We start from the raw sequence: 27,441 nt of genomic DNA, 5'->3' as shown, positions 1-27,441 counted from the left end.
GGCTCAGAGCGGGGAAGTGACTTGCCCAAGGTCACCCAACAGACAGAGCCGGGATATAGAGATTGTGCAAAGAGTGGCCCAGGACAGACAGGCATGTGCAGCCTCGTGGATGCACTAAGCGACGTCTCATGGCGTGGGCTTGGAAATGTTTCTCGGAAATGAATCATTTACTGACAGACACACACAAACACACAGGGAAAAAGCAAATAAGGTGTTTAAGACATAGTATCCAACTAGTTGCAGGGCTAGATGAGGAATGAAAACATTTATTTGCAAATTAAATTATTGACCAATTGGCAGGGGAGGTGCTGGAGGGGATGAGAATCTTAACGTAATACTGGCAGGGAATATTATTTTGCGTGCCCTGAGCCGAGGGCCAGGTTAGCAGAAAGGAGCTAGCCTCACCAGTCTGGTCTCGGGTCGCACACAGATCAGGGCATAGGCGGAGATCAGGGCCAGACATGGTTCATGCGGCACAGAGCTCCAGTCTAGATAAAGGAAGGATTTATTACCTCCACTTTACAGAATGGAAACTGAGGCACAGGGTAGAACCAGGGATTAAAGCCAGCTCTCCAGCCCAGTGCCTTCCCCACACACCCACCCTTTCTCCCAGGGGGCTCTTAACCAGGCTTCCTCTGCCCAGCATGAAGGGGGGATTTTACATCCTGAGGCCTGGGCTATATACACGAGCCATCCCAGAATGCACTGCCCCACCCACTGCTGGTGCTTCTTTGCATGCGTGTTGCTCAGGTGGCCTGTCCTTGCTGCGGCATCATGGGATAGCTACCCAGGGCTCCCCCTGCCCCCCCCCCCCCCCACACACACGGCAGGGACTGGCTCTTGTTTTGTGCAGGCACCGATCCCGACTGAGCACCGGCGAAACATTACTGGAATTATTAACCATTTTCCCAGAATGCACAAGTCAGGTGTCATGGTTGGGACCAGTACAGCTGCACCCAGACAGGTGACTTGTGGCGGGGCTGGGACCCAAAGCGGCCCCGTCAGCACAACTTCCCCATGCGAGTCGTCCTCAGCCAGAGCAGTGCGAGGGTACGTTGTTGCACCCATAGCGTGGACGGGACCTGCACGCTGGTTTTATACCAACATTATTTATTAACTTGCTCTGTGGCCCATGGCACCAGGCGCTGTACAAACACAGAATAAAAGGACAGTCCCTGCCCCACAGCATTTCCAACCATTCTATGTCCCTGGGCACAGTGGATGGGGTAAATCTGGCCGGCAGCTATAACTTTGAAGCATAGCTCTGATCCCTGGGCGGGCAGTGGCCCCCAGCTTCACAGAACAGTCACCCTGCAGATATTAATATATTGACCCTTGCAAATAGGGGCATGATCCTCTTCCATCCTCGCACGGCCATTCAAGTGCAAAGCTGGGGGCCGAAACGCAACCAAACCCCCAAGGATCTGGCTTGGCGTGAACGTCTCCAGCAGGCAGGGAGTAGCAATGAAATACAGGCAGAGAACCCAGCAGGCATAGGCCGGGTGTGCAAATATCCTCCCTAGCGGTCATGAATATTTTACTCCAACTTCTGCTGGACATCACAAGCTCTCAGGCAGCCAGTTAACTCCTTGCTACTAAATTATTCCCGCCACAGAAATAGCCTCCCTCTTGCTAAAACCTTCCTTTTCCTGCTCTCCCCCACCCTGCTCCAAACCCAGCCTTTGCAACCGGTGACACCACAGGGCACGGCCCCGAAGACCGAGAGATGATTTAGGATTGGCTGTTTTCCTAGCCAACCGTAAGCTCTTGTCTAGACTGGCTCAGACATATTTAGCTCAGCAAATTTGCGGGCCCGCGCTAGGGCCGTGTGCTAAAAGGAATGTCGGTTTCAGAGAATCTGGGGACGGTTGTAACAAAGCAGAAAAAAAACACACCCACCCACAGTTCAGATCCAATCAGGGCAGGGCTGGGACGGGGAAGGGGAAATTTCCAACAATCAGAGTTGCTTTTTCCTCCCGTACAATTGAGTTGGGCCTGCTCAATTGAGTTGGGCCTGCTCGTATTTTCCGTCTTTTTATTCTCATGGGGGGGCATGATCTGAAACCATGGTTCTCAACCACGGGTACGCGTACCCCTGGGGATACGCAGAGATCTTCCAGGGGGTACATCAACTCCTCTAGATCTTTGCCTAGTTTTACAAGGGGCTACATGAAAAGCCCTAGCGAAGTCAGTACCAACTAAAATTTCATACAGACAATGACTTCTTTAGACTGCTCTGTGTGCAATGCGCTGAAATGTAAGCATACTATTTATATTCCAGTTGATTTATTTTATTATTACATGGTAAAAATAAGGAAATCAGCTACTTCTCAGTAACAATGAGCTGTGACCCTGCTGTATTTTTAGGTCTGATTTTGTAAGCAAGTCGTTTTTAAGTGAGGTGAAACCTGGGGGTACGTAAGACAAATCAGACTCCTGAAAGGGGGACAGTCGTCTGGAAAGGTTGAGAGCCACTGCTGTGAAACATACATAGATCTCCAAAACAAGAACAGGAGTACTTGTGGCACCTTAGAGAACATCGTCCTACTGTATTTTCCACTGCATGCATCCGATGAAGTGAGCTGTAGCCCACGAAAGCTCATGCTCAAATAAATGGGTTAGTCTCTAAGGTGCCACAAGTACTCCTGTTCTTTTTGCGGATACAGACTAACACGGCTGCTACTCTGAAACCATACATAGATCTGTGGGTTGGGAGGCTGGGGGGTGGAGGTAGACCAAGGATCCATGGACCTAGAGTGGCAGAGGGCCCACGGACTTGGTGTAACTCTAAAAACAGTGGAGTTGGCTCGCTGGGGTGGAGTCCATTAGCACGGAGGAGCCAGACAGAGCATGGGGTCTGCAGCAACCCACACCTCGCAACAAGCTTTGGAATTCTTCACCCAGCCCTCTACCCAGGTCCAGCTGCTGTAGGCAGGGAGCATCTTTTAGGTCTGTGTTTGCACAGTGTGTGGTACCAGGGAGCCCTGACCATGGCCCTAGCTGGTACTGCAATACACCCGGTTATTCCTCCATTTTCCATGATTCTTCAGAACTGGTCCCCACGCGGTGACAGGGTCAAACCGTTTTAAAACTATTCTCATGTGACATTTTAGATCTTTGCAAAAATCCTGCCCAACGGGGTTTGCACTGACATAGGGGGCTTGGCGGGTGGGTAGGAAAATAAGCAAGGGGGAGGGAACAGACTGAATAGCTTTGATTCCAAGAAAACATCGCAGTTATCTTCTTTACACCAAGGCTCAAGCTAGGAGTCAAGGCCCCTTTTCCAAATCACTGTCTCATGGCAGCACCAGATCCGAGCATTTCGGAGGCCTCGAGAGACAGTCGTTTCCACAGTAAACATTCAAAATAGTTCTAGAAGTAGTGCTGGCACCCAGGGAAAACCAGGCTGGGCAGAATACAACATGCAAGACCCAAAGCATCCCCCCCATCCCCCTTGTTTCATAAATTGCCCTTCCCAGCAGCAGCTGGTCTAGGGAACACGACACCGTGACACAGAGAAATTCCTCAGCCGCCACACACCTTCCCTGCATGGGGTGTCTAACTTCAACCACAGCATTAAAATTCTCCATAGCAGGCTTGGATAACAATGCAGCTTTTCCACTCGGCTGGTGATCAAAGGCTGCCTGCGGGATGTCTGGGGTGGGGTGGGGGGAGCTAGGGGGTGGGAGGTCATATCCCGGGGCCCCGTGCATGCAGGGAATAGAAAGCCCCTTGCCTAAAAAGCAATAATCACCTCCAATTTCTGTCCTCCTCCACTCCCTTGGTTTAGAAAGTAGGCAGGAGTGGGGGAAGGGGGTCAGCTGTAATTGGATCGGCTAAAAACCATCTACAAAGGCGAGGGGCTTGGGCTGTGGTTGGAGAAGGGGGGTGGGGAAGCTGGGAATCAGGACTCCTGGGTTCTAATCCCAGTCCTGGGAGGGAAGCGGGGTCCAGGGAGTTAGAGCAAAAGGCCCTGGGCGTCAGACCTCCCGAAAGCTCTGCTGCTGACTTGCAGCCTGGCTTTCATCGAGTCACTCGCTCCACTCTCTGTGCCTCAGTTTCCCCATCTACGACATGGGGAATGGGCTGTTTATAAAGAGCGCTGAGATCTGTGTAAGTGCAAATACCCCAAACATTCCCTGGTCTTGGGCCTGCACCCCCCCGCAATTTACATTCCCCCCCAGCCCCCTCCACACACACCCCCAACCCCCCCCTACAACCCCTATACACACACACACACACACACCCAACTCCATCCCCCTCCCACATAACCCGGCCCCCCAGTCCCACCAGGTGACCACACACCAGCTCCCCGCACTGTCACACCAGCTCTATCCCCTCCCCCACAGACGCTCACAACGTCTCACACTACCCCTCCCCCATGCACGCTCGCAGCAGCCCCTCCCCCTTACACACACCGTTCCCCTCCCCCTCTGTGAGCAGATCCCCTCCTGTTGTACACACACACGCCCCCCACCACTCTCACAATGCATCCCTCCATTGCCCCACTATCACACCAGAACCTGCATGAGCACCCCCCCCCCATTGTATGCCACCCTGTGCTCCTCCCCCTGGCTCTCTGGCCTGTCCGATAACTGGCTCCCTGCAATGCCCCGCCACCCACTGCCAGGCCTGATAGAGACGACACAAAGGAAACCACAACCGCCGGGCCAGACCCGATCCCCTGCCCCCAGCCACGCTCTCTGTCCTCCCGCCACCTCACACACACCCCCTGCTCCTGGGAATCATCGCAGGCCAGGGACAGACAGGAAAAGAAAGTTTCACCAACAGGGAAACCCGCACGTGCCCAAATCAACAGTGCAACGGGCGAGTCACCGACATGTGGCCCCGTGCAACTTGGGTGGAGAGCGCTGGGAGAACTGAAGGAACAGGGGGAGGGTGTCTGCCAGAACGGAGGCACAGACCCCAGCTGCAGAATTCAGGTGTTGGTGTTCTCCATGCCCACCAAGGGGAGTTTGGAAATGGAGGTTTCAGGATGGACCCATCTCTATTATTAAAGAGCAGCTCACAGGCCTCCCAGATATAGGAAGAGAACAGAGGAGTCCTGCTCCCCCAGCACCCTGCTCTGATCAATAGACAACACTCCCCTCCCAAATCTGGGAATAGAACCCCGGAGTCCTGGCTTCTCTTCCCCATGCTCTGATTTCTAGACCACATTCCTGACAGAGTGCTGGGAAGTGAAGTCAGGCATCCAGGTGGAAACCAAACAGAAGCAACATTACACAGATAGAAAAGGAGTACTTGTGGCACCTTAGAGACTAACCAATTTATTTGAGCATGAGCTTTCGTGAGCTACAGCTCACTTCATCAGATGTTTACCGTGGAAACTGCAGCAGACTTTATATACACACAGAAATCATGAAACAATACCTCCTCCCACCCCACTGTCCTGCTGGTAATAGCTTATCTAAAGTGATCAACAGGTGGGCCATTTCCAGCACAAATCCAGGTTTTCTCACCCTCCACCCCCCCACACAAATTCACTCTCCTGCTGGTGCTAGCCCATCCAAAGTGACTTTGGATGGGCTAGCACCAGCAGGAGAGTGAATTTGTGTGGGGGGGTGGAGGGTGAGAAAACCTGGATTTGTGCTGGAAATGGCCCACCTGTTGATCACTTTAGATAAGCTATTACCAGCAGGACAGTGGGGTGGGAGGAGGTATTGTTTCATGATTTCTGTGTGTATATAAAGTCTGCTGCAGTTTCCACGGTAAACATCTGATGAAGTGAGCTGTAGCTCACGAAAGCTCATGCTCAAATAAATTGGTTAGTCTCTAAGGTGCCACAAGTACTCCTTTTCTTTTTGCGAATACAGACTAACACGGCTGTTCCTCTGAAACATTACACAGATCAAAGCTAAAAAACAAAGCAGCTCTCAGGAAAAGAGACAAACGGGATGGGGGCGGGGGGCAGGGGGGAGAGCATGGACGGTGCAGTGCAGGCCCCCACATCCTTCCCCTGGATGGGGAGCTGCTCCCTACACCTGCCTTGGGTTTTATTCTAGAATCAGAGCAACGTGGGGCTGGAAGGGCCACAAGAGAGCATCAGGGCCGGCCCCGTGCGCTGAGGCAGGGCCAAGTAAATCTAGACCATCCCTGACAGGGCATTGTCCAGCCTGTTCTGAAAAACCTCCAACGATGGGGATTCCACGACCTCCCCTGGACGCCTGTTCCAGAGCTCAACCCCCCATAAGGGGAAAGTTTTTCCCCAATATCAAACCCAAGTCTCCCTTGCTGCAGATTCACCCTCTTATGCCTGGTCCTGCCTCCAGTGGCCAGGGGGAACAACTGACCCCTGTCCCCGTCCCCTCCTTCCTCTGCTTTTCCCAGGGCTAAACATTCCAGCTGCTACAGCTGTGGCTTATGATCTCATTGCCACCAGCGGCTCTGCCCCACTGTTTGATTTGGGGCGGGGGGGGGGGGGGGAATATCCCCCTTTGGGAAACAAACCAGCAAAGCTCCAGCCCTTCTGCACCCCATGCGCTCCTCCCTTTCCCGGGTCGTGTTATTCTGCAGGCAGGGGTCACGATAATGTCCCCTTTGCAAAGCAAATCAGCTCTGTGCCCCTCCCTTGCCCACCCACACAGAGGGCACCTCCAGCCTCTTGGCAAGCAGGTAACAGGGCTGGAGGGCCAGGCTGGGTCAGCCCCTAGGCCGAAACTAAGCTGTTAACCCTGGACCCCACCCTAAGGGCCATGCTGTCAGGGCAGCACCTGCAGTGAGTCCACGAGGCTTCGCCCAGCTTGATGGAAGAGATAGCAATAGAACCCAGGCGTCCTGCCTCTCAGCTCCCTGCCCTAATCTCTAGTCCCCATCCCCAGCTAGTGCTGCGAACTGAACCCAGGAGTCCTCGCTCTCAACCTCCCCCCACGCTAAGAACTAGACACCCCTCACTCCCTTCTTGGAGCTGGGCCTAGAACCCAGGATGCCTTCTTCCCAGTCCCTTGCTCTAGGCGCAGAACAGCCGCTCCCTTCTCCCACCCAAGGACTTGGCTACATGTGAGAGTTAATTCGCAATAAAGCAGGGTGTGAATGCAGAGGAGATTAACTACTCCCAATTACTGCGTGCATGGGCAGCACATCAAGTGGAATTCGGAATCAAGTGCTTTGATTCTGGAATTGGAGCATCTGCACTGGGAGTTAATCGGGAATATTCAGGGGCCATTGCTGATGGCTCTGGCTGGAAGGATCAAGGCCAGGCCAGAATCTCCCGCCTATTCACCCCTTGTCTTTTGAATCTCTTTGTTTAAAAAGGAAAAGAAAATCGCAAGCTCCCCGACTTTTATCTTCACAGTGTCAGGGCTGGCTGTGGACCCTCCCACCGCACCAGAGCCGGGCCAGGTGTGAGGGGCTCTCCCTGGGGAGCCAGGAACACAAGCTGCACCTGCCTTTACGGATAAAGACGCCTGGCCACACAATACCACAGGCAAGGAGGAGGGGGGAAAAAAACCCTGAATCGCCCCTCCCCCTATGCAGAAGCTAGCAAGTGGGCTAGGATGGAGAACAGAGACCTCTGTCTGTGCCCAAAGCAGGCACGCCCCGGCAAGGTCAGTTTCCCATGCGTCCTACTCTCTGCCAACGCATGCCTCAGCCCGAATCCAGTGGGCAAAATGGGCCTTCAGAGCTTTAGCCTCTTTGCTAAAGGACTACTGCCAACTGGGGTGGAGGTTTTCCGTGATCTTTTCCAGCCTGTTGGCCTGCCCAGCCTCCTGCCGCACCGGCTGCAGCCAAAGGCATCTAACCGCAGGAACGGGCAGTGATGGCCCAGCCTGTCAGTCCCTGGGAGATCTGTCCTAACGCCAGGCAGCCAGCGACTGGCTAGGAGGGTTCCTAACTCCGGCTGGGGGCAAAGGAAATTCAGGTTTTGACCAAAGGATTTTTTTTTTTTTTTTTTTGGGGCAGGACGCTTTCATTTCTGGCTGAAAAACCCCAAACAGCGAAATAGTTCCATTTGGTAAACTGCCGCAGTGCCTTCTGGGAGTTGTAGTTCGGTTGGTTCCTGTCCCAATTTTCCAAGATGGGCCTGGCTCTCTAGCCAGACTACACCTCCCATGAGGCCTTGGGACTTAAATTACAGAATGGCTGTTCTTGCTTGGGGCTCAGCTACAGGTAAAGGCCCAGACCTTCCAATGGTATGAATCAGCAGAGGGGAGTAAGGCTGCGCCAGTTCACACCAGCTCAGGTTACGGCTCCAAGTCTGGATCCATCATTCCCTGGAGGATGTTTATACCTAGTTCAGGTCTCATTAACAAAGCCTGTTTCTTGCATAGCCATTTCATCGGTAGATCTCAAAGCACTCAACAGTCTTTAGTGTGGTTTGTCCTCCTAACAACCCTGTGAGATAGGGGAAACCCCGCCTTGTGCACATGGGAAACTGAGGCACAGATAGTCTAAATGACTTGCCCAAGGTCACATAACAAGTCCATGGCACTGCAGGGAATTGAACCTGGATCTTCCCATACCTTAGGCCAGTGCCCCAAGCACTGGACCATCTTTCCTCTCTAGTCGTCCCCTTCTCCCTCATCCTCCTCCCAAAGACAGCCAGTTAAAGCTTACAGCAGATGCTGTTATTTCAGCAAATAAAAATCATACACACACGCCACCCATGTGTGAATAAAAGCAAAAAGTCACTCTCTGGAAGCTTTTTATAGTTTCTAGAAATAGCTCCAAGTTTCAGCCAGAACTAATTCAGACAAAATGTCCAGAGAAAGCCACCAAGGAGGGCCGCAAGAAAGTCTGTGAGAGGGGTCAGTTTCCTACGACTCTGGTGGGACCTCAGAGGAACCAGAGCTTGTTCTTGGGTAGAAAGGTGCTGGAATCAAAAACACCTACCCCTGGGAGCCAGACTCCTGGGCTCTGCCGCTGACTCACAACATGATTTTGGGCAAGTCACATGCCCATTTTACAGATGAGGAAACTGAGGCACGGGGCGGCATCAGACCTACCTAAATCACAGAGCTGCTGGGGGGGAAGTTAGTTAAGGTTTGAAAAGGGGGTTCAGTAATCCTTGGTAGGAAGTCTGCAAAGGCACATCACAATATTCGGGCACATTTTAATATCATATACACAGTAGATTACGTCTAAGGTAACAGATTCTTTATTGGACAAGCGCAGAGCGAACAACAGTGCTAGAGAGCGCGTTAAAGATTAGCCAAGGTGCTTTGCAGGGTGAAGCAGGGCTGCTATTTTGTGACCTGGGGAGGCGATCCTGGCTCCGCTCTGGTGGTAGAACTCTCTGCTCCCACCCCAGTATTTAAAAAAGCCCCTGATGCCAAAGCCAAAGCTCCTCCAAAGCCAAGGGAGCATTGGGGAGACCCAGACTCTTGGCAGCTGTTTGCTAACAAGAGTTACAAATCAATCAATAGGGACTTCAGTCAGGGGGAACCCAAAGTACAGTGTGTTCTGAACGGGCAGAGTGCTCACATCTAGGAAAACCTAAGGGCCAGATCTGAACAATTCCCGGCGTGGGAATGGCCAGACTGACGATGAATTGGATCGGGAGTCTACCCAGCGCAGTCTCCGGTCACTCTCAAGGCAGAGGGACAGTGGGGTCCAGTGGGCAGCACACCGGACTGGGACACAGGGGTTCTATGCCTAACGTGGGGCTGGCTTTTCAAATGCTCCGTGCCCAAAACGGAGGGGTAAATTTTCAAAAGAGCTCGGCTCCTGTTCTCCAGAGCTCCTTGGAAATCAGGCCATGACATCGCTCCATGCCTCAGTTTCCCCATCTATGAATGGATAATAATCCTTTCTTTCACCCATCCTTTGTTTAGCCTGTGAGCTCTTCAGGGCAGGGACTGTCTCTCCCTGGGTGCATGGGCAGCACCTGGCACAATGAGTCCTGATCTCAGCTGGTGCCTCGTGGTGGCTGCTTTAATACATACAAACCACAGAGAGGATGGGGGTCGGCTCATGGAGGCGCTGCATTCACCACATAGGCTGCTCTACAGCCCTTAATTCCATGCACATATCAACACCTTGACTTTACCCTCCTGGGCTGGTGAAACGGGGAGGTCGGTATCATCATCCTTGTTTAACAGATAGGGAAACTGAGGCACAGAGCAGGAGAAGGACCAGTCTTGGCTCTTGCAAAGCTTGGACAAGAACTCACTGATTTCCAGCTCCCAGTCTTCTGTTCTGGCCATTTTTATTATTACAGCACTGCCTAGCGGTGCCAGCAGTGTAGGGCCTCTCTAGACCCGTACGCCTCATCGCTCCGTGTGGCAGGAACTCAGCTGCAACATGGCCCCCTGCCCTTCTGGGCAGGCTGGAGCTCAGCTCCCCCTGGAGTGCTGTGGGACCTCGACTACCTGGCTCTCGTTCTGGGAAAGGATGGTCAGGTTGCCTCTCATCTACTCCTTGCTCCCATTGCTGGGAGAGGACGCGCCAAAGCTGCAGGATCACGAAATATACCTGCCCAGTGACTGTAACCGCAGCCGGGGAAGCTGTTAGCCCGCAACAGACAGGAAGCAACAGGGTTTTCGATTTCAGGCTGCTTGATGCCCCTCTGACCCCCCTGCCTCCCAGCCACCTAGAAAATCATGGAAACCCAAGTCATTTCACACGGATTCTGTGCCCCTGGGTGTGGGGTGGGGAGGTTGGCTCCAGCGACACCCTGGACTGCGCCTTCTTGTTTTGATCTGTTCCCCAGGTGGATCTTGAGCCTGCAGCGACCCAGCCCAAGAGTCTTAGCGGCCTTGCCGTGTCTGCGGGTACCAGATAACCAGGGCCAGAAGGAGGCCAGATGCAAATAAGGAGTCACATGATGGGGACGCACTGGCTACTGTCTGGAAGTGAGGCCCCAGCTACGCTATTACAGTAGCTGCAGGGGATACAGCGTGGCCTAGTGGATAGAGTACTGGATCAGGAGACCTGGGTTCTATTCCCAGCAAGTCAACCCGCCTGGTGACTCAGTTTCCCCAGCTGGAAAATGAGACTAAACGACAGTGACCCCCTTGGTAAAGTCCTTTGATATCCACGGATGACAAGTCCAGCATAAGAGCTAAGTGCTACTGTATTAAAGTATCTTCACACTCCCTCACCGCCCTCCACCCCTCATATTAATGGATTTCATTCCTCCCATCCTCCCCGGGAGGCCGGGAAGGATTATCCCCAATTTACAGATGGGGAAACTGAAGCACACAGCGACCAAGGCCCAGATTTTTAAGGCCTTGCAGGGCTCAGCATGGCAAACTTAACGCATTGAAGAGCCTAAGTCTCAAGTGCCTAAATCCATTTTGAAAATGAGGCTTAGGCTCCTAAACCCGTAACATTTGCAACACTGAGCACAGCAATGCCTCAGTGCCTTTTAAACCAGAGCCGAAATGATTGGCCCAAGGTCCAACAGGGAGTCCATAGCAATACCAGGATCTGAACCCAAGATATCCTACTTCCCACTCTAGTGCCCTACCCATTACCCTCCTTCCTACCTTGGGGGGCGTGTCTGTGACTCCTGATATCACAGCACCCAGAGCTCTGCATCTCCGCCACCCGCCTTTGTCCTTAACAACCAGTGGTGCCCGCAGTCGTGCACACGTGCAGGGGTGCCCATCTGCCTCAGGCCCCCCATTTGAAAGCCCCCCGCCAAACCATCAAAGGGAGAGACGGCTGGGCCAAACCAGGGCCGTGCTGTGACCCCACATGCCAAGTCGCGATGTCCAGGGCGGGGAGCCAGGCCCAGCCCTGCGGGATAAGAGCCACTCCTGCAAGGCGAGTGTGCTTCAGTTGTGCGAACCACGTGAAAAAATGTCTGGCAGGGCAGAAGCTCAGTGGGGCGACACTGAGCGACGCTTGTTGCTTTCCCCCACCGTTCTCCTCCACGGCACCGGGGAGTCCCACCCACCCAGAGTAAGAGGCCTGGGCTCCGGGAGCGGGGATCAAACCCAGCTCAGCTGCCTGGCGATGCAGGGGGCAAGTCCTAAGCTACTGCGCCAGCCGCCGCTGCCCACCCACACCAGACAGGCTGAACCCAGAAAGCTCGGTCATACGGTCACGTACGGACCGGGGAGAAGTGACTCAAGGCTGGTGACTAATCGAACTTGCCTCTGTTCAATGAGATGGCAGACAATAGGCAAGCTTCCCTGTCACCGCTCTGCGTGTGCCCTCCAATCCCGCCCCCAGCCCCCTCAGCCCTTTCCCTGCGTGAGTGGGGCTCTCTCAACTTGCAGTGCCCCTGCTCCCCAGCCTCTGCCCTGCCCACCTCTGTCCGTGTCCTCTCAAATCCTGATTTGCAGCCCCCCTGCTATTCCAAGCCCTGGGTTTCCCACCCCTGCAACTGTGCCCACACTCCCCTGGGCCTCCCCTGATTCACAAGCTGTGCTAGGAGGCTGAGTGTCTGCAAAGTGCTTCGGGATCCTCAGATGATCAGCTAGTCTCTGTTTTGCAATATGAAAAGGCCCCATTGCTTCTGCTGCCCAAGCAGGAACGTGCCAGGCAGCAGCTGGTGATGGGCCGGCCCCAGCCAACCAGCAGCCCCAGCACGGCTGCTGCGGGTTGGAATTGGTTCCCTAGCCTGATTCGATAGGACAAAGGTCAGGCCCGCCCTTCCACGCAGCTGTCACGCCCTAGGCTGTGCTAGCGAACTACAAGATCACAGGGTTTAATCTTTAAGAATTTGTGTTGTGTGGACCGCCTGCCTGCCTCTCCCCACCCCAACCCTCCATCTCCGATATGAAAACCAAATGGGGGAGTGGGAGCTTGGCAAAGGTGTCCCCAGGTCTCAGACCCGCTTCGGAGCAGCTGTGACTAATCTTGAGCAGCGATGAGAAAGGAACAATGAGTCAGAGTCACAGCAGGCTAGCTCCTGATGCCACCATACACCCCGACCCAATGAGGACAATGCTGGCCCACAGCTCTCCTGGGGAGATTGAGACCCCAGGCCCTATTCTAGTGTTTGCACCATCCTGGCAGCGTAAAGGAGCCTTGGTGTAAACATGTGATGGGCCAAGAGTCTGACCACCCCCACCCCAGGGTCTGACTGACCTAATTCAAACCACACGGTACCCTTGGGAGATAGGGATTACACCCACTTTTACAAGTGGGTAAACTGAGGCAGCGAGGGGCCGAGCGACTCACCCACAGTCACTTATTCTGTGTATTGCAGCGGCATCTCGAGGCGCCACGTGAGATCAGAGCCCCATTGTGCTGGGCACGGCCCAGACACACAGCAAGAGATAGTCCCTGCCCCGAAAAGCTAAGTGTGAAAGGACGAGACAGATGGAGGGACGAGAGACGAAACGGAGACAGCAAGAGAGAGGAAGCCACTTCCCCGAGGGCAGTGGCAGAGCCAGGAGCAGAATCCAGGGCTCCTGGTGCAGGACCCTAACCACTAGCCCACCCAGCCTCTCCCAAAATAAGAGTCGACAGCAGAGATGGCGCTGATTCTTGGGATTCCCTCTCCCTGCCTCCCTCAGGTCCGACCACTGGTCAGCACAGCATCCTTGTTCACCTTTAATCCCACTCTCCCAGCGCATGATTCAAGAGGAATCTGACTCCACTGGGCTTAGGATCAGGGCCTTCGCAGACCCCACTGCCTTCAGCTGGTGTCGCAGTCGTAACAAGGTGTTCCCCCCCTCCCCAGAAGCATCAGTGGCCATTTGCTCCAACTCCTCCTCTCCCCGCCCCCCCCACGCGAGTGTTGTTATCCCTCTTTCCTCCCAATCCTCCAGGGCCCTGCCTCCTTGCGCAGCCATTTACTCCAGCACCACGCGAGTGAGAGGCAGTGGCAACCGGACCCGGGAGTTGCTGTGTGCACGAGGCACGAACCCCGGGGGGCACCGGGGCTGAGAGACGATGGGTGACATTTTCAAGAGGGTCTAAATGACTCCGGGCCCTGGGATCCAAGCTGGGGAATTGCCCAGTGCCCTTGTCTCCCTGCAGGTTCAGGCCCGTCAGGGAACAGCAGGAGATGCACCTGGCCTGGCTGTCGCTGACAGCACGCTCTGGGCGAGAGGGAATATCACCAACACCCACCGCAAGGCCCTAGAGCAGCGTAAAGGAGCCTGGGTGCAAAGGAGAATCAGGCCCCTGGGGTTTCATGTTTACATTTAATCAGCAGGAAGGTCAGGCAGCAACCCAGCTGCCGCACGCAAGCTCTGTGCAGGGAGAGGTCGCAATAACCCGGGGCTCCTTTATCTTTTCCAGAGGATTGCTCAGCCTGCTTGTGCTCAGTGGCTTTCCCTGGGCCGACTTTCTCCAGCTCCCACTTTCACTTTCAGCTCCCAGTCGCGGCTCTTCATAGGGGACGGGAGTCGAGCCATCAGCGCACTGGGGGTCTTCCCACCCCAGGCCCATGCCTCAGTTTCCCCACTTGTAAAATGGGGGATTGTGACCCTCATGGGGCACACGGTGAAAATTCAGACGGTTGCTGTAGCAGTGCGACAGGCGGACAATGTTTGTTACCTAGAGTGTCAGGGGCAGGCCGTGTGGCCTAATGGCTAGAGCGCTGGAGTGAGACTCAGGAAACCTGGCCTCCCTGCTGGGTGACCTTGGGCAAGTCGCTTCCCCTCCTGTCCCTCAGTTTCCCTTCTCCTTCTTGGTCTCTCTTGGCTATTTAGATTGTAAGCTGGTCAGGGCCAGGGCGGTCTCTTATTATGTCTATTACAGCACCGCACACAATGGGGTCTTGGCCCACGAGTGTGGCTCCCAGCCACTACTGCCATGCGAATGGAAAAGACGTGCCCCACTACTCTCTGCCGGATGGAATCTGAGCAATTCAGTGGCGTGTCAGAGGCCCTAGACTGCACTCCGCAAGCGGGTGATTCTCCCATAGCTCAGAACAGGAGGCTGAGAGTTCTGTCTCTGTGGCTTCCACGCCATGCCAAGAGGCCATGGCAGGGAATGTGATCCCAGGCTTGGTACCGTAGCATTTTTAGCATATGCCGAATCCTTGAACGCCAGAGTCCCCACTTTAGAGAGAGGCTGGCTCCCTCAGCAAGGGATGCTGCTCTGACAACAGCCCCGGGCCCTGCCCCGAGAAACAGGGCTGTGCGGGAGGGAATGTGACAGGCCTGAAGAACAGGACAGAGAAAAGAAAATAAGGCTGTACTCCCTCTCTGCTGCCCGAGAGCCCCAGACATCCCCTCAGCCAGCCTGGCATGCGACGCGTCTGCATTACTGCACGTCCCACACACTGGGCAGGGGGAGGGGGCTGGGCTGGCTCTGCAGAGGGGCACCTGGTGGATTGGAGCAGTGAGCAGTTTGGAGGCTCCCAGCAGTGCAGAGAGGAGATGGGCAAAGCGAGACCAGATTAACTCCCACGGGCTCTGGGGCAGTATCTGCTCTGTGTGGACGCACCGGTTGAGGCATCCACTCAGCTGGCCTCTGCACCTCCTCCTCCAAGCAGCACCCCGACCCTTTCCCGGATCACGCCATGCGAGGTGAACAGACGTCCACCAGGACAGGCAGAGGCTGGGCTGGGGGCAAACACACTCATGTCATCTGCCTTCCCAAGCAGGACTCCAAACCAGCTCTCTCGGGTGGATGGCAAAAGGCTACTTGGAGAGTCATGGAGCTCCCTGCGTATGCACAGAAAACCAGCCAGGTTCTAATCTCAGTGTCAAGCCAGAAAAATTCTGGAATTAAATCAGCATCTCCGAGATCGAGATCCAGATGGAAAATCTGTTGCAGTCTCATTTATTGAAGAGAACTTCACCCCAGAACTAGCGTTGAGTGAGAATTTCCCAGCCGGGCTTTTTCCCACTGGAAAACACTGTTGCATTGAAATGGAAACTTCCCGCGGGAACACAGTGACTTTGACAAAACATCAGGGTTTTTTGGGGGGTGGGGTGGGGAAATCAAAACAAAGCATTTCGATAAGATCGTAATGCTCAATTTTTGCCATCTGCAGAAGAGAGCATGTTGACTTTCCATTTTGAAATTGGACAGCCTAAATTACGGTTGATGTTATAAGCGATAATACAACGAACATTTCCACAAAACAAAACCCGTGAAAATTCCTTTTTGCGGAAAATTCGGAAACTCCGATGCCGAACGAAAGCCAGCTTGGAAGTCATGGAAGAGACAGTAAGAGGAAGAGCCAGCCCGGGCCTGAAGAAGGCCCTGAGATTGGGCACCGTGCCGTGGGGGAACAGAGGCTGAGTGAGGCCTTCAGGGTGATGCATTTGAAGTGCTGGGTGTGCACTGAGGAGACGCTGCCCATGCTGCCTGTTCCCCCGGGGTCTGGGGTGGTGTCACTGGGGTGGCCGACCCAATTGGCTTCCTTGGGGTGTTTGCTGGTTTTCTTTGGGCAGGAGGTGGGCCAGTGCAAGCTAAGCAAGGTCCGCCTCGCTCTGCGACTGGATGGGAAACCCGCCGTCCTGCTGGAAGTGGTACTGGTGATTCAATAGGACCCATGCTGTCCCCTGGAGTCGGTACGAACCTCCCCCTCAGCCACGGCGCTGGAGGAAGCAGTGCGTGTGACTCAATAGGGGGCGCTCTCCCTTCGTCGTCAGCGCTAGGGGTGGGTTGGGTGCCCGGTTAAACGCAGCAGCTCTTGATCACAGCTGATCTGTTAGGCCGGGACCTTAACGTGGGAATCCCAGGCACGTTCAGATCCCATCTCCTTAACTTACCCCCCTCATTCTGGGCTGATAAGACCCTTCCTCTCATCAGTCAGAGAGAGGAAAACGCTTGGGAACGTATCACACTGGCAAAGCCCAACAAGACTTTATTACGGGGGGAATTTCCAATAGCAAGGCAACGTGGCCAGATCCACCCACAATCCTTATACCAGTATCAGTGCATCAGCTAGGGGCGTGATTTTCTCACCCATCTAGTTATATCAGTGCAAGTCCTAGCATAGACGCAGCTACACCAGTACAAAGGTACCTGAGCCCAGTTTAATTTATTCCCCTTCCTGTACGGGACTAAATCCCCCAGTTTAAGCACCTTTATACCAGTATACCTGCACCCTTGCTGTACCGCTTTAACTAGACCAGCGTCATTACAAAGGTTCTGCTGTTTTGTGTAGACAAGGGCTAAGCAATTTGCCCAAGGTCACCTTTGTGCTCCCCAGATTCCAGGGCCCCACTGCCAATCACAGCAGCCTCAAGGCTGCTCTTATTTAACGCTCTGTTTCTGTGCCCCCCGGGAAGCAGGGAATAGCCACAGTGCAGGGTTACGACAGTCCCACACCAGCCAGGGGGTTCCCCTACTCAGGGGGCAATTCTCAAGGGGCCATTTCAAGCCCTTCAGCTGCCAGAGTGGCCTCAGCATCACTGAGGATCAGGGGCCCCCCCAGAGGCACAAGGTAACAGACCTATCCCAGGTGGATCCAAAGCTAACACGGCTGGAATCTGGGAGTTCAGCCCCCGGCAGGGTCTCCCACGGAAGCCGCTGGGAGCCAGGAGCGCTCGGCACTACGCCGGGGCACGCTGTACCCTGCAGAATCGGGCCCATAGGCTGCTCAACCAGACCTTTGCGGCAATCAGTGGCCCCTGGCTACAGCCGAGCCTCGACTTGGTCCAGGCAGGGCCACTGCTGCGCACCAGCCTGGCTAGAAAGCTGCCCTGCCCACCACCGAGAAGGGCGTGGCTCAGACAGCGTTATCCAGGAGGGCCTGGCTGCTGCAGGGGGCAGAACGCAGCGACCCAGGGGCCCACCCTGGAGCCGCTCCCACTCCAGCACCGCACCCAGCCTCTGTGCTTGTATCTGGAGCGAAACGTCAGGACTCGCCCTGCAGGCCAGGATAGACGGGGCGAGGCTGGTTCTGCACTCGAGGCACTTGCCTGGGAGAGCCAGGTTCAATTCCCCACTCTGCCAGACGCCACATGCCCCTGGGCAAGTCCCCTATCGTTAACAGATGGGGAAACTGAGGTTAACCGAGGGGAGGCAAGAGGAGGCAATTCAGGTGACTGCGGGCGGTGCACAGGTAGCCCGAGCGTACGGCGACGCGGGGCGAGACTGGAAGCCAGAGAGGACCACGGGGTCTGTCTGAGTCCGGCAGCCACAATAAAAAAGCCTCTTTATATTCAGCCAAGCCCTGTCCTTTCGCTGCTTCTGGGGATGCAGCTGCCCCCTTGTTCTGATGGCGGGGCCGAGACCAAACCTGGGATCCCGGTCAGAATTAGGCAGGCCGGGTTCCGCCTCACTCTCGAAGGATCGAGAGAGAAGAGAGCCCCGGGGGCGTCGCTGCAAGGAGACAGCCGGGGCCTGGGTGCCGATTTAGATGGCGTTTCCCTTTAAGAGGCTCCCGACTAGTTTCTTGCCTTTCAGAACAAATGGCGTGGCCCGCAGAGACCAGCTCCTTAAAGCGGCAGCGGAGCCTGCAGCAACGAGGCCACCAGGATCCGGTTTCTCGTTTAAAGAGGCAGGGCGCACAAGCAAGGAAGCCCCAAGAACAGTTGAAGGGCCCGCTCCTGCAGGGTGCCAAAGATCCACCTCCTCCCCGCACAACCTCAGCACCGAGGAGCCCTGTGTGCAGCCAGCAGCATGAGCCTTCTACTTAAGCCTCTTGGGGCCCCGATTCTGAAAGGTGCTGAGCACCTCCCCCCGCACTTCTCCCCCAGAAGGATCAGGAGCAAACCTGCAACACCTCCTCTGAATTGTCTGTAAATAAATAATGTGGCTATAATTAAGAAGGGACTTGGATCCCATAGCTGCAGAGGGGGATGTCCCTAAGGTCGGGAACGCAGAGCGACTGCAGCAGCTGTGTGTATCCCTGTATTGCTACCTGCACCGATAGGCCCCCACGGAGACCAAGGCTCCATCGTGCCAGGGGCTGCACAGACAGAGGGAGATGCAATCCCCGCTCCGCAGAGCTGGAATTCTGAATCGACACAACCAAGGTCTTAAAATCAAGAGGAAGAGCGGCTCTGTGCTTAAAGAGCTGGGCTACGAAGATCTGGCTTCTATGCCCGTCCCTACCACTGGCCTTCTGGGTCACTGTCCCTCTTGGTGCCTCAGTTTCCCCTCCAACTTCTTGTCTATATTTAGATTGTGAACTCTTTAGGGCAGGGACGGTCTCTTATCACACGTACATACAGTGCTTGGCACCATCTGTCTTGGTCGGGGCCCCTAAGTGCTACCATAATAGGTGTAATGATTAGTATGGAGAACAAAGGCGCAGAGAGATGGAGCGACTGGACCCAGCTGAGCCTGGAAACTGAACTTTGATCTCCTGAGTCCCAGGCTAGCACCTCAACCCCAAAGCCAACCTTCCCCTCCATCCTTTAGGTTACAAATATTATTTCACGGGTTAGGTTTGTTTGGATTTTTTTTCTTTTAGGCAGTTGGGGTGATGACGGCCATTTGGTGGGCCTTTCAAAGCTGCCCGAGTCCCATAATGGCAACTGGGAGCTTAAACCCACTGGGGCTCCCGATAAATCTCAACCTAAAACTAACAAGACATGTTAACAATGAAAGCTGGTCAGTCATATTAATTACAGTACAGCCTAGGGACCAGCCAAGAACTCCATTGTGCTAGGCGCTGTACAGGCTCCCAGAGAGCTCCCGCTCCGAAAGAGCCGATGACCTAACTGAACTATGATCTAAATAAAATGACTTTCAAGCAGTCCCCTTGGTCACGCCTCCCTCCTGTTTATGCCTCTCTAGTTTTAATTTATTGATTGTCTCTTTAGATTCCACTCTCACCTGATTTAGACCCTGGGTTTTTTGCACAAATGCACCAGACCAAAACACATTAAAAAAAAATCTTAAAGGTTTAAAGAAATTGGCCCATTTTTTGTGTGAGCAACCCTGCTCGGTTTACTCACACAAGTAATGGGATTATCTGTGGGTAGGGTGACCAGATAGCAAGTGTTAAAAAATCGGGGTGGGGGTGGGGGATAATAGGTACCTATATAAGAAAAAGCCCCCAAAATTGGGACTGTCCCTATAAAATCGGGACATCTGGTCACCCTATCTGTGGGAGTAAGGCCAGGAGTATCTGCCCTTCCAAGGCTGCATCCTGCAGAGATTTCCTGCCCTGACTAAGGATTGCTCACTGGCAAAGGAGGTGCAGGATATTCCCAGTGCTTACTACCAGGAGCAAATCTACTGGGTCCTATTCCCCACTGCCCTGAAGCTTGTCGGGTTGTTTACACCAAGGCAAACAGAGAGCAAAACACTGTGGCTGTGATGTGGGAGCGTTTTACATCACTTTGCACTGGTGCGAACGGCTGCACAGGGAACAGAGGATCCGGCCCCACACCTTCACATGGCTGTGAAGGGACAAGCTTGATCCTGCCATCAGAGAAATAATCGCCCGTGAGCTCTTCGGGGCAGGGCACGTCTCTCGCTGTGGGTCTGTGCAGCACCCGGCCCAATGGGGCCCTGACCGGGGCCTCGAGCTCTTACTGGCCTACAAACAATAATAATAATAGAGCGGTTCTTTGTGTGCACTGCGTGGATCACATGCCCAATATGAAACCTGCCTGTGTTCCCCTCCTCCCCCACGCACTTGTTTTATAATTTGATCTGCAGGGAGCTCAGACAAGCTGGCTCCCCCCGCAGAATTCCCAGCGGAAATCTCAGCGCCCGATTCCCAGTGACACCGCGGAGAGGCCCGCTTCGCCCCGCCCTGAGGCACGTCAAGGGGTCTTAAAGTGGGTGCTCCTCTAATTCACCCCTTCCACACACTCCTAGGCCCCTCTGAAGAGGGGAATCAAGCCCCCAAGGCCACACGCAGCCAAAGGAAGAGTTTTTTCCTCTCCTGAAGCAAAACTCCAGCCAGGAATGAAAAGACACGTCCCTTAGGGAGGTCCCAGAGAAACGCAGTAAGCCTCTCACACTCCTTTTTGGCAATCCCCTTAATCAGGCTGGGAGAAACGTAACAGATTCGAAAAGCAAAATCCATGCTCCCCTCAAGCCAGAGATCAAAAGCCCCCGAACAAGAACTCGGCCCATGCTGCCCCCTTCCCGTCCCCCCAAACAACACCCCCCCCCACGCTGAAAACATTCTGATTCTGAGGATCACTTGTTGGCTCCTCCTCGAAAAGCTGCTTTCAAACACATTTCCAGGCCAGAGCCAAGTTATAATCCCCCTGCCCCTCCCCCCACACGGTATGAAACCAAACAGAAGTAATTCCACAAAAGCCAGGAGGGAGTGGGGGGGGGGGGAGGCTGCGCAAAACTCGCTTTCAAACAAGCTGCTCTTTGGGTCGATTTTTCCATTTGAAATCGCTTTCGTTTTCAGCCTGTCCCGTCTGCACCGAGGAGGAAGAGGGCGGGGGCAAATCCTCCAAGGAAATTTTAAACTGCATCATCAACCGCTTAAAAATAACCAGCAACGTATTCTGAAGCAAGAGTCTGTCTTCCCCACCCTCTCGCTCCGGAGCAACTGGATTCCTGGCGAAGTCTGTCTCTTAAAGACCTGGAGCTGGCTGCCGTTGAAGTGCATGGCGAAGGCTCTTGCTGTCTTTCTGTAAGAGCCCAGGATCAGGCCCCAAGGAGCCCAGATAAAGCAGCTAGGAAAACCACCCCCTCCCCGGGCAGCTCCTGCTGCAGCCCCCGCTCACACCTATGTCTGGGGACATCAGCAGGGCTCAGGAGAGCGAGGGTGGAGGCCCCAATTCTGCAAAGCGTTGGCACATGCTTAAATCCCCAGCTCTCAGTTACGTACGTGTGCCAAGTGCTTTGCTGAATCTGGACTTAGGCCTGCACACCAGCCCAATCTTACTCCTGTTTATTATTAAACGACGACAGTATGGCAGAGCCCAAAAGCCTGGATCAGGACTTTGCCATTGGCTTGGATGGGCCTATCCCGGGGAGCAGCAGAACACTCCCCCAAAACGCTCCAAATATTTATATTGATTTTTAAAACATTGCTGTTCACACACGCTCCAACCAGCCCCACCCTGGTTCCAGTTCAAACAAGGGCAGAATTCCTGCCAGCTGCAACAGAATCAGGCTCTCTGCACGGACCTAGAGAGGCCCCGATCCTGAGATGGGAGCTACGCCAGGGGTCCAGAGGCGCTGATCGGATTGCAGAATCGGGGCAATCATGTAGGAATCCCACTTTACAATATCCAGCTGTTCGGACACAGCCAGTAACATCAAATCAGGCTCGTTATGAAATAACAAAGTACTTTTAACCTGAGCAGCACCACTTGGGAGTGAAATTAAATTATACCCAATGCACGACTTCTTCGGCACCTTAACCCTATGGCTGTGTAACCCCATTCTGTACCAGTGCAGTGCGACTGCATTATAGGGTTTTGCACTGGTGTATCATCACCCATGTAGTTCCACTGGGGTACAATTCCCTAACCCAGCCTCACGGTATCCGGCACACCACATGACTCTAAGGACCCCACATGTGCTCGGAAATAACACGTGGGACTTATGTTACAATCAAGCCACACACACAAAACAGGGCCCCGATGCCAATAAGGGAATCAAGTGGTCAGAAGTCTGAGCTTGTGGGCCTAGGACCCAGGTCTATTAATAGAGTTTCACTCGAACAGAGGCACAAAAACTAAACGAGGTCAAAATAAGGAGGAAACATCTGATCTGAAGTTCTGGTTTGTTTTTTTCCGCCGTTAGTTTGAACTAATGAAGAAAACACAAACGTGGACGTGTGTTACCAGCTTATAAGATATGTCATCTGCAGGCCTGGTCTGACAAACCTCCCCCCCCAAAGCAGGCAACAGACCAGCACATGTGCTTCCAGAATTACCCCCGCATTTCCTAGGCTGAGCCAACACAGCTTCGTAGAGAAACTTTCTTAGCACTAGCTGGGCATTTGCTTTTTAGTACCGGGCAAAATTAAAATTCCAACCAATCACACGACAAAGGAACCCCCCAAAGGGCCAGATCCTGAGCTGGTGTAACACATGGGCACTACTTTACACGATCTGGGGATTTGGCCCATAGGGCCCAGGGCACCTAAATGGAACTACTGTGCCTTTAAATTAAATTTACAAGATAAATAAACAAGAACCCTTAAAGCTCTGACAAAGACGGCAAAAGCAGTTACCAGTGACCCCCTGACTATAGCCTTAATTCTGTCTGGAGTCTAATATTACAAAAATAAAGAAGAGCTCTGTTTGTTGCACTGAAGATGAAATATGACAATCCCCATTGGTACCCCCTCCAGTTCCCCTCCTCCCACTAAAACACAACAGGGAAAGTCTAGTTTCACTTACTGTCTCCAAGGAGATTAGCAAAAAAATGCAGGAGACCCTCCTAGCAGGAAACTCTGAATACAACCGGGTTCACTTTTTAAACAAACTGCATCATTAGCAGGCAATAGACCAAGTGATATTTATTTTTAAGTTGCAGCCGCTTTTAGCGCTGATGGAATAATAATGCACAATCATAGAAAATATGGAGAAAGGTGCAGTCATATAAAGCAGCCACAAAACCACAATGTATATATTTATTATAGTCTACTTTGACTCCCAGCTACATGTGTATGAACTAATTTTTGTTCCCAGAGATGTGTACTGCACAGCATGAAAACAGACAGGACCATGTAAACACTCATGGAGCACTACAAATATCCATCTGGCTTCCATATATTTACCAGCTTTTGTTTCAGAGCACTATATGTATTGTCCAGCATGAAAATGCACAGGGCAGCATATATAAACACACATTAAAACAAAGTAATAGATTAACCTAGTTATAAATCTGCGTCGTTTCCTACCTATTTATTATATGGTCTAATTGCAGGTTTTGCGCTCACACAGAGAACAGCATATACACTGAATTTCTTTTTTCTGTATAATTTATCTGACCTGATTTCACACAAACTATATGAAATACACCTCTCACGTGGAAGCTGAAATTCGATCCTATGAAAAATGGCTGAAAAGAGAGATGAAGAAACTACAAAACCTGAAAGCCGATATTACACTCTCTTGGGCATAGGTAAAATTGAGCGTTATACAGATAATCTTAGGGGTTATAATCCTTGGAAAGCAGGGCAGTGGTCCACTTGTAATCTGTAGGCTCCCGGGCCCTGTTCTATCCCAGTTTTTACAGTGTTATCCTCTAATCTCTGTTTTCCAGGGCTAGTCTATGTAGGTTCCCTGGCTACGTTTAAATTTCAGATCCACAGAGGTTTATAATCTAAATCTCCCTCCCCAGGTGGTGCCCCACTTCCAGATCTCCTGGCCCCCATACCTATAACCTAGCCTGGGAGTTTTATAATCCCATGCACGGGCTGCGTCCCACTCCAGATCCCCAGGCTCCCTCTAATCTAAAACTACGAGCTCCCCTGCCCGGCTCAACGTGCGCTCTGCCCGGCGGGGGGTGGGGGGAGCAAGCCTGGGCCAGCCGGGGGCGCTGAGCCTGGTCGGCCTTGCACCCCCCGTGCAACGTGCAAAAGCCCGCGTTATGCAACGGAGAATCCCATTGAAGGGGGGCAGTGTCGACCCCCCTCCCTTTGCACACCGCCGCCCCCCCCCAGCCCCGATCCCCCTTGCAGGCTCCTTACCCTAGCAGGCCAGTGGGGGTAGCCCTTCATCTTGGCAAACACCAGGTCCCCGCATTTGTACTCCTTCTGCCTGTTGGACCGGGACATCTTCGCCTTGAGCGCCAGGCTGCTGGAAAGTGGGGGGGGGGGGTGCGGGCTTAGGTAGTGGGGGAGGAGGGTGAAGTTTGGAGGCAAACCCCAGCGATCCGGCGAGCGGCTCTCCCCCACCCCTCCGGAGAGCAAGCGGCCTGGGGGGGCTGGGGTGGGGGGCCGGGGGGACGGGAGCCGGTGGTGCTAGAAGCAGGTTGGCTCCCGGGAGACGGGTCGGTGCCCCATGCAGTTGTTTGTGTTTGAAATTCAATTGCTCCCTCCCTTCCCCACCCCCCCTCCCGGTGGATGCGATCGGAGGCTCGTTTGCTGATGCCTCGTCCCAGGCACAGCGCTTGGTGTGAAGTCCCCCCCCTAAGGAGGAGCAAAAAGCCGGGGGGGGGGGTGCAGTCAGCAGGCTGAAGGCGCAGAACTCGGAGCGAACAGATACAAAGGGGGGGGGGGGGGGGGACTCGAGAGAGACTCCGGCCTGCAGACGGTCAGGTGCGAGCAAACACAAGTTGCAAAGAGCGACTCCGTCGTTGCTACATTTGTCTTGTAGCAAAAGCAAATATTCCTAATCATCAAGTATCCAGGGAAGGGTGGCTTCCGGGGAGGGATCTGGCTACAGTTGTTGCAAATCAATAATTGATAGTTTAAAAACAAAAAACAAAAAAAAAAACCAACCCCAACAATCAATGAAGTGTCCAGCTCCCAGGTTGGGGAGGTGGAATCCAGCTACCCTTTGTCACGTTGTCAGACAATTATTAGTCCTACAAATACAGCATCCAGGTGACTTCTTTGGAGGGGGGGGGGGGGAATATTCAGCTAGATTTGTCTTGTTGCAAACTAATGACAATACTTATTAAAGTATTTAGCCGGGCGGGGGGGGGGGGGTTGTACCATAATAATTAGCTAATGACAAAATATCTGGCTTCTAATGAATTATGAACAATCTGGCAAATGATTATACAGGATTTTGGTCCACGGTTTTCAAGGTAAAGCCACAAATATTCAGCAACAGTTTCCTCTCTCTTTGCCTTGGAATTAACTCAAAAGCTGGCCCCCCAGTCTTGCAAAAATGTGTACACCTGCTTAACTTCACATATGTACCAACCCCACTGCCATCAACTGAATTTATGCCCAGGCATAAAGCTAAAAGCATGTGGCCGTCATCAGGGCCTGAGCTGATTTCAACTTGTCGGCTGCCCTGGTCTTGCAAAGAGCTCTGGAACAATTTGCTGGGTCAGGCTTTTGCTTTAAATCCAGAAAAAAATAATGTAGTTAAGATCCCCATTTCCGCAAACACTTAAGCACCCAGATAACTTTCCATTTGTGAGTAGCTCCACTGAGTTAACTGGGGCTTACAAAGTGTATTTAAGTTACTCGCTCATGTCAGTGATTGCAGGAGCTGGGCCTAAATGTGTCTTGTTGCAAACAAGGTAGGAAAAAATATCGGAAAAGAAGAAAATACAAGATAATCCAACTAAAGATACTTTATATGGACAGAACGTTCTGGTTCAGAGCTTCTATTGGTCCTGTACAAACAAATAAGTAAATAAAGTTTCCAGCTACAGTTATGAACAACGGCACAAATACTTAAAGCCCCAACAATGAAGCTACTTATGTGTATGTGTCAATTTGGCCAACTCTGGCTATATTTACTGTGTTCCTTAAAGCTGGAGTCATAGGATTAGGTAAGAATCTTGGCTTTTATTTAAAGAAGAGATGTTTCTAGCCCTTTCGGTTGCAAATAAAAGCTTGGAAATGTGACCCCCCCCCCCCAAGGCTCCAAAATGAAAAGGGGAATAAAAAGAACCCAAAATGTGTTGTTGTTTACAATCTCGTGATTTTTAAGCCAATGGCCTGTTTGTGTGGTTCCAATTCCAGGGTCAGGGCCTTGAAATAAAGGGACTACACACAGTGTGTGAAGTCAAGCCTGTGCGTAAGTCTTTGCAGGATGGCAGCCAAAGTTGTGAACAGACCAGAGAGTTTTAAGTTAGAGTCCAGTGGGGTGGGAGGTTATTGAGTTGTTAATGTCTGATTCATAAACTCTCTTTACCACACTTTTCCCCAACACTAAAATTAAAAGTAGCCAGCTTAAATCAGGACTGAAACTGATGCATATTGGGGATTTCCACTTCTGTACTCCCCGTTCCATTTCATCAACAGACAGTCAAAAGAGCAGGGCTAGGGGTTGAATGGGGAGAGCTCCTGGCAGCTGAGGGCTTGATCTTGCAAGGGGCTGAGGTCCAGATCCTCAAAGATAATTACACACCTAAAACTCCCATTCATTTCAACAGGAGACGGGCATCTAACTACCTTTGAGGATCTCAGCCTGACTGTTTTGGCCCTGACCCAGCAAAGCATTTAAGTACATGAGCAGTCCCATGGAGTTCAATAAGACTACCCAGGTGCTTAGCTGTAAGTAAGTGCTTTGCTGGGTCAGAATCAGAGTGCTGGGTACCTTGCCGGATCAGGGTCTTAGCTGGTAATTTCCCCCCAGCTTTAATAATAATAAAAATAAATTAATAATTAATAATTAGTATTAAAGTAGTGGCTAAAGGCTCCAGCTGAGAGCAGGTCCCCATTGTGCTAGGGAGTATTCACAGCAAGAGACAATCCCTTCTCCAGGAAGCTTCCAGTCTCAATAGACAAGACAGACAAAGGGTGAGGAGAACGAAATTCTATTATCCCCATTTGCAGGTGGAAAATCCAGATTTAATTAAAAAATTAGGTCTCTATTATTATTAATTATTATCATTATTCTTGTATGTGTATTACCATTAGTCCTAGCCCTTGTGGTCGCAAAGATAACTTCTGATGCAGGAACCAGCTGTGAACCGAATCAGTGAGGTCTACCTGCGTTTGCCACCTGCCTGAAACAATAACTCCAAGAGGTCTGAACGTTCCTATTCCTCTCAATGGGTTGATCATTCTGAAGCCTCATGATGACAATTGTAATGCTAATGCTGCAA

At 52.7% G+C, this 27,441-nt stretch overlaps 1 protein-coding gene across 1 annotated transcript in view; it reads right to left on the bottom strand.

Annotated features, from left to right (window-relative positions):
- HDGF (heparin binding growth factor) overlaps window positions 1–24,767 on the bottom strand; it is a 30,625-nt gene extending 5,858 nt beyond the window's left edge. The window contains exon 1 of the mRNA XM_073323236.1: window positions 24,398–24,767. Within this exon, the coding sequence (XP_073179337.1) occupies window positions 24,398–24,484 (87 nt within the window). The 5' untranslated portion in view covers window positions 24,485–24,767. The remainder of the gene's footprint in view (window positions 1–24,397) is intronic.
- Window positions 24,768–27,441: the final 2,674 nt, after the last annotated feature.

This window comes from Lepidochelys kempii, chromosome 24 (assembly GCF_965140265.1).
Source record: "Lepidochelys kempii isolate rLepKem1 chromosome 24, rLepKem1.hap2, whole genome shotgun sequence".
Taxonomy (NCBI): Eukaryota; Metazoa; Chordata; order Testudines; family Cheloniidae; genus Lepidochelys; species Lepidochelys kempii.
Note: the sequence above shows the minus strand (reverse complement) of the source record. Positions and strands in the feature narration are given on the sequence as shown.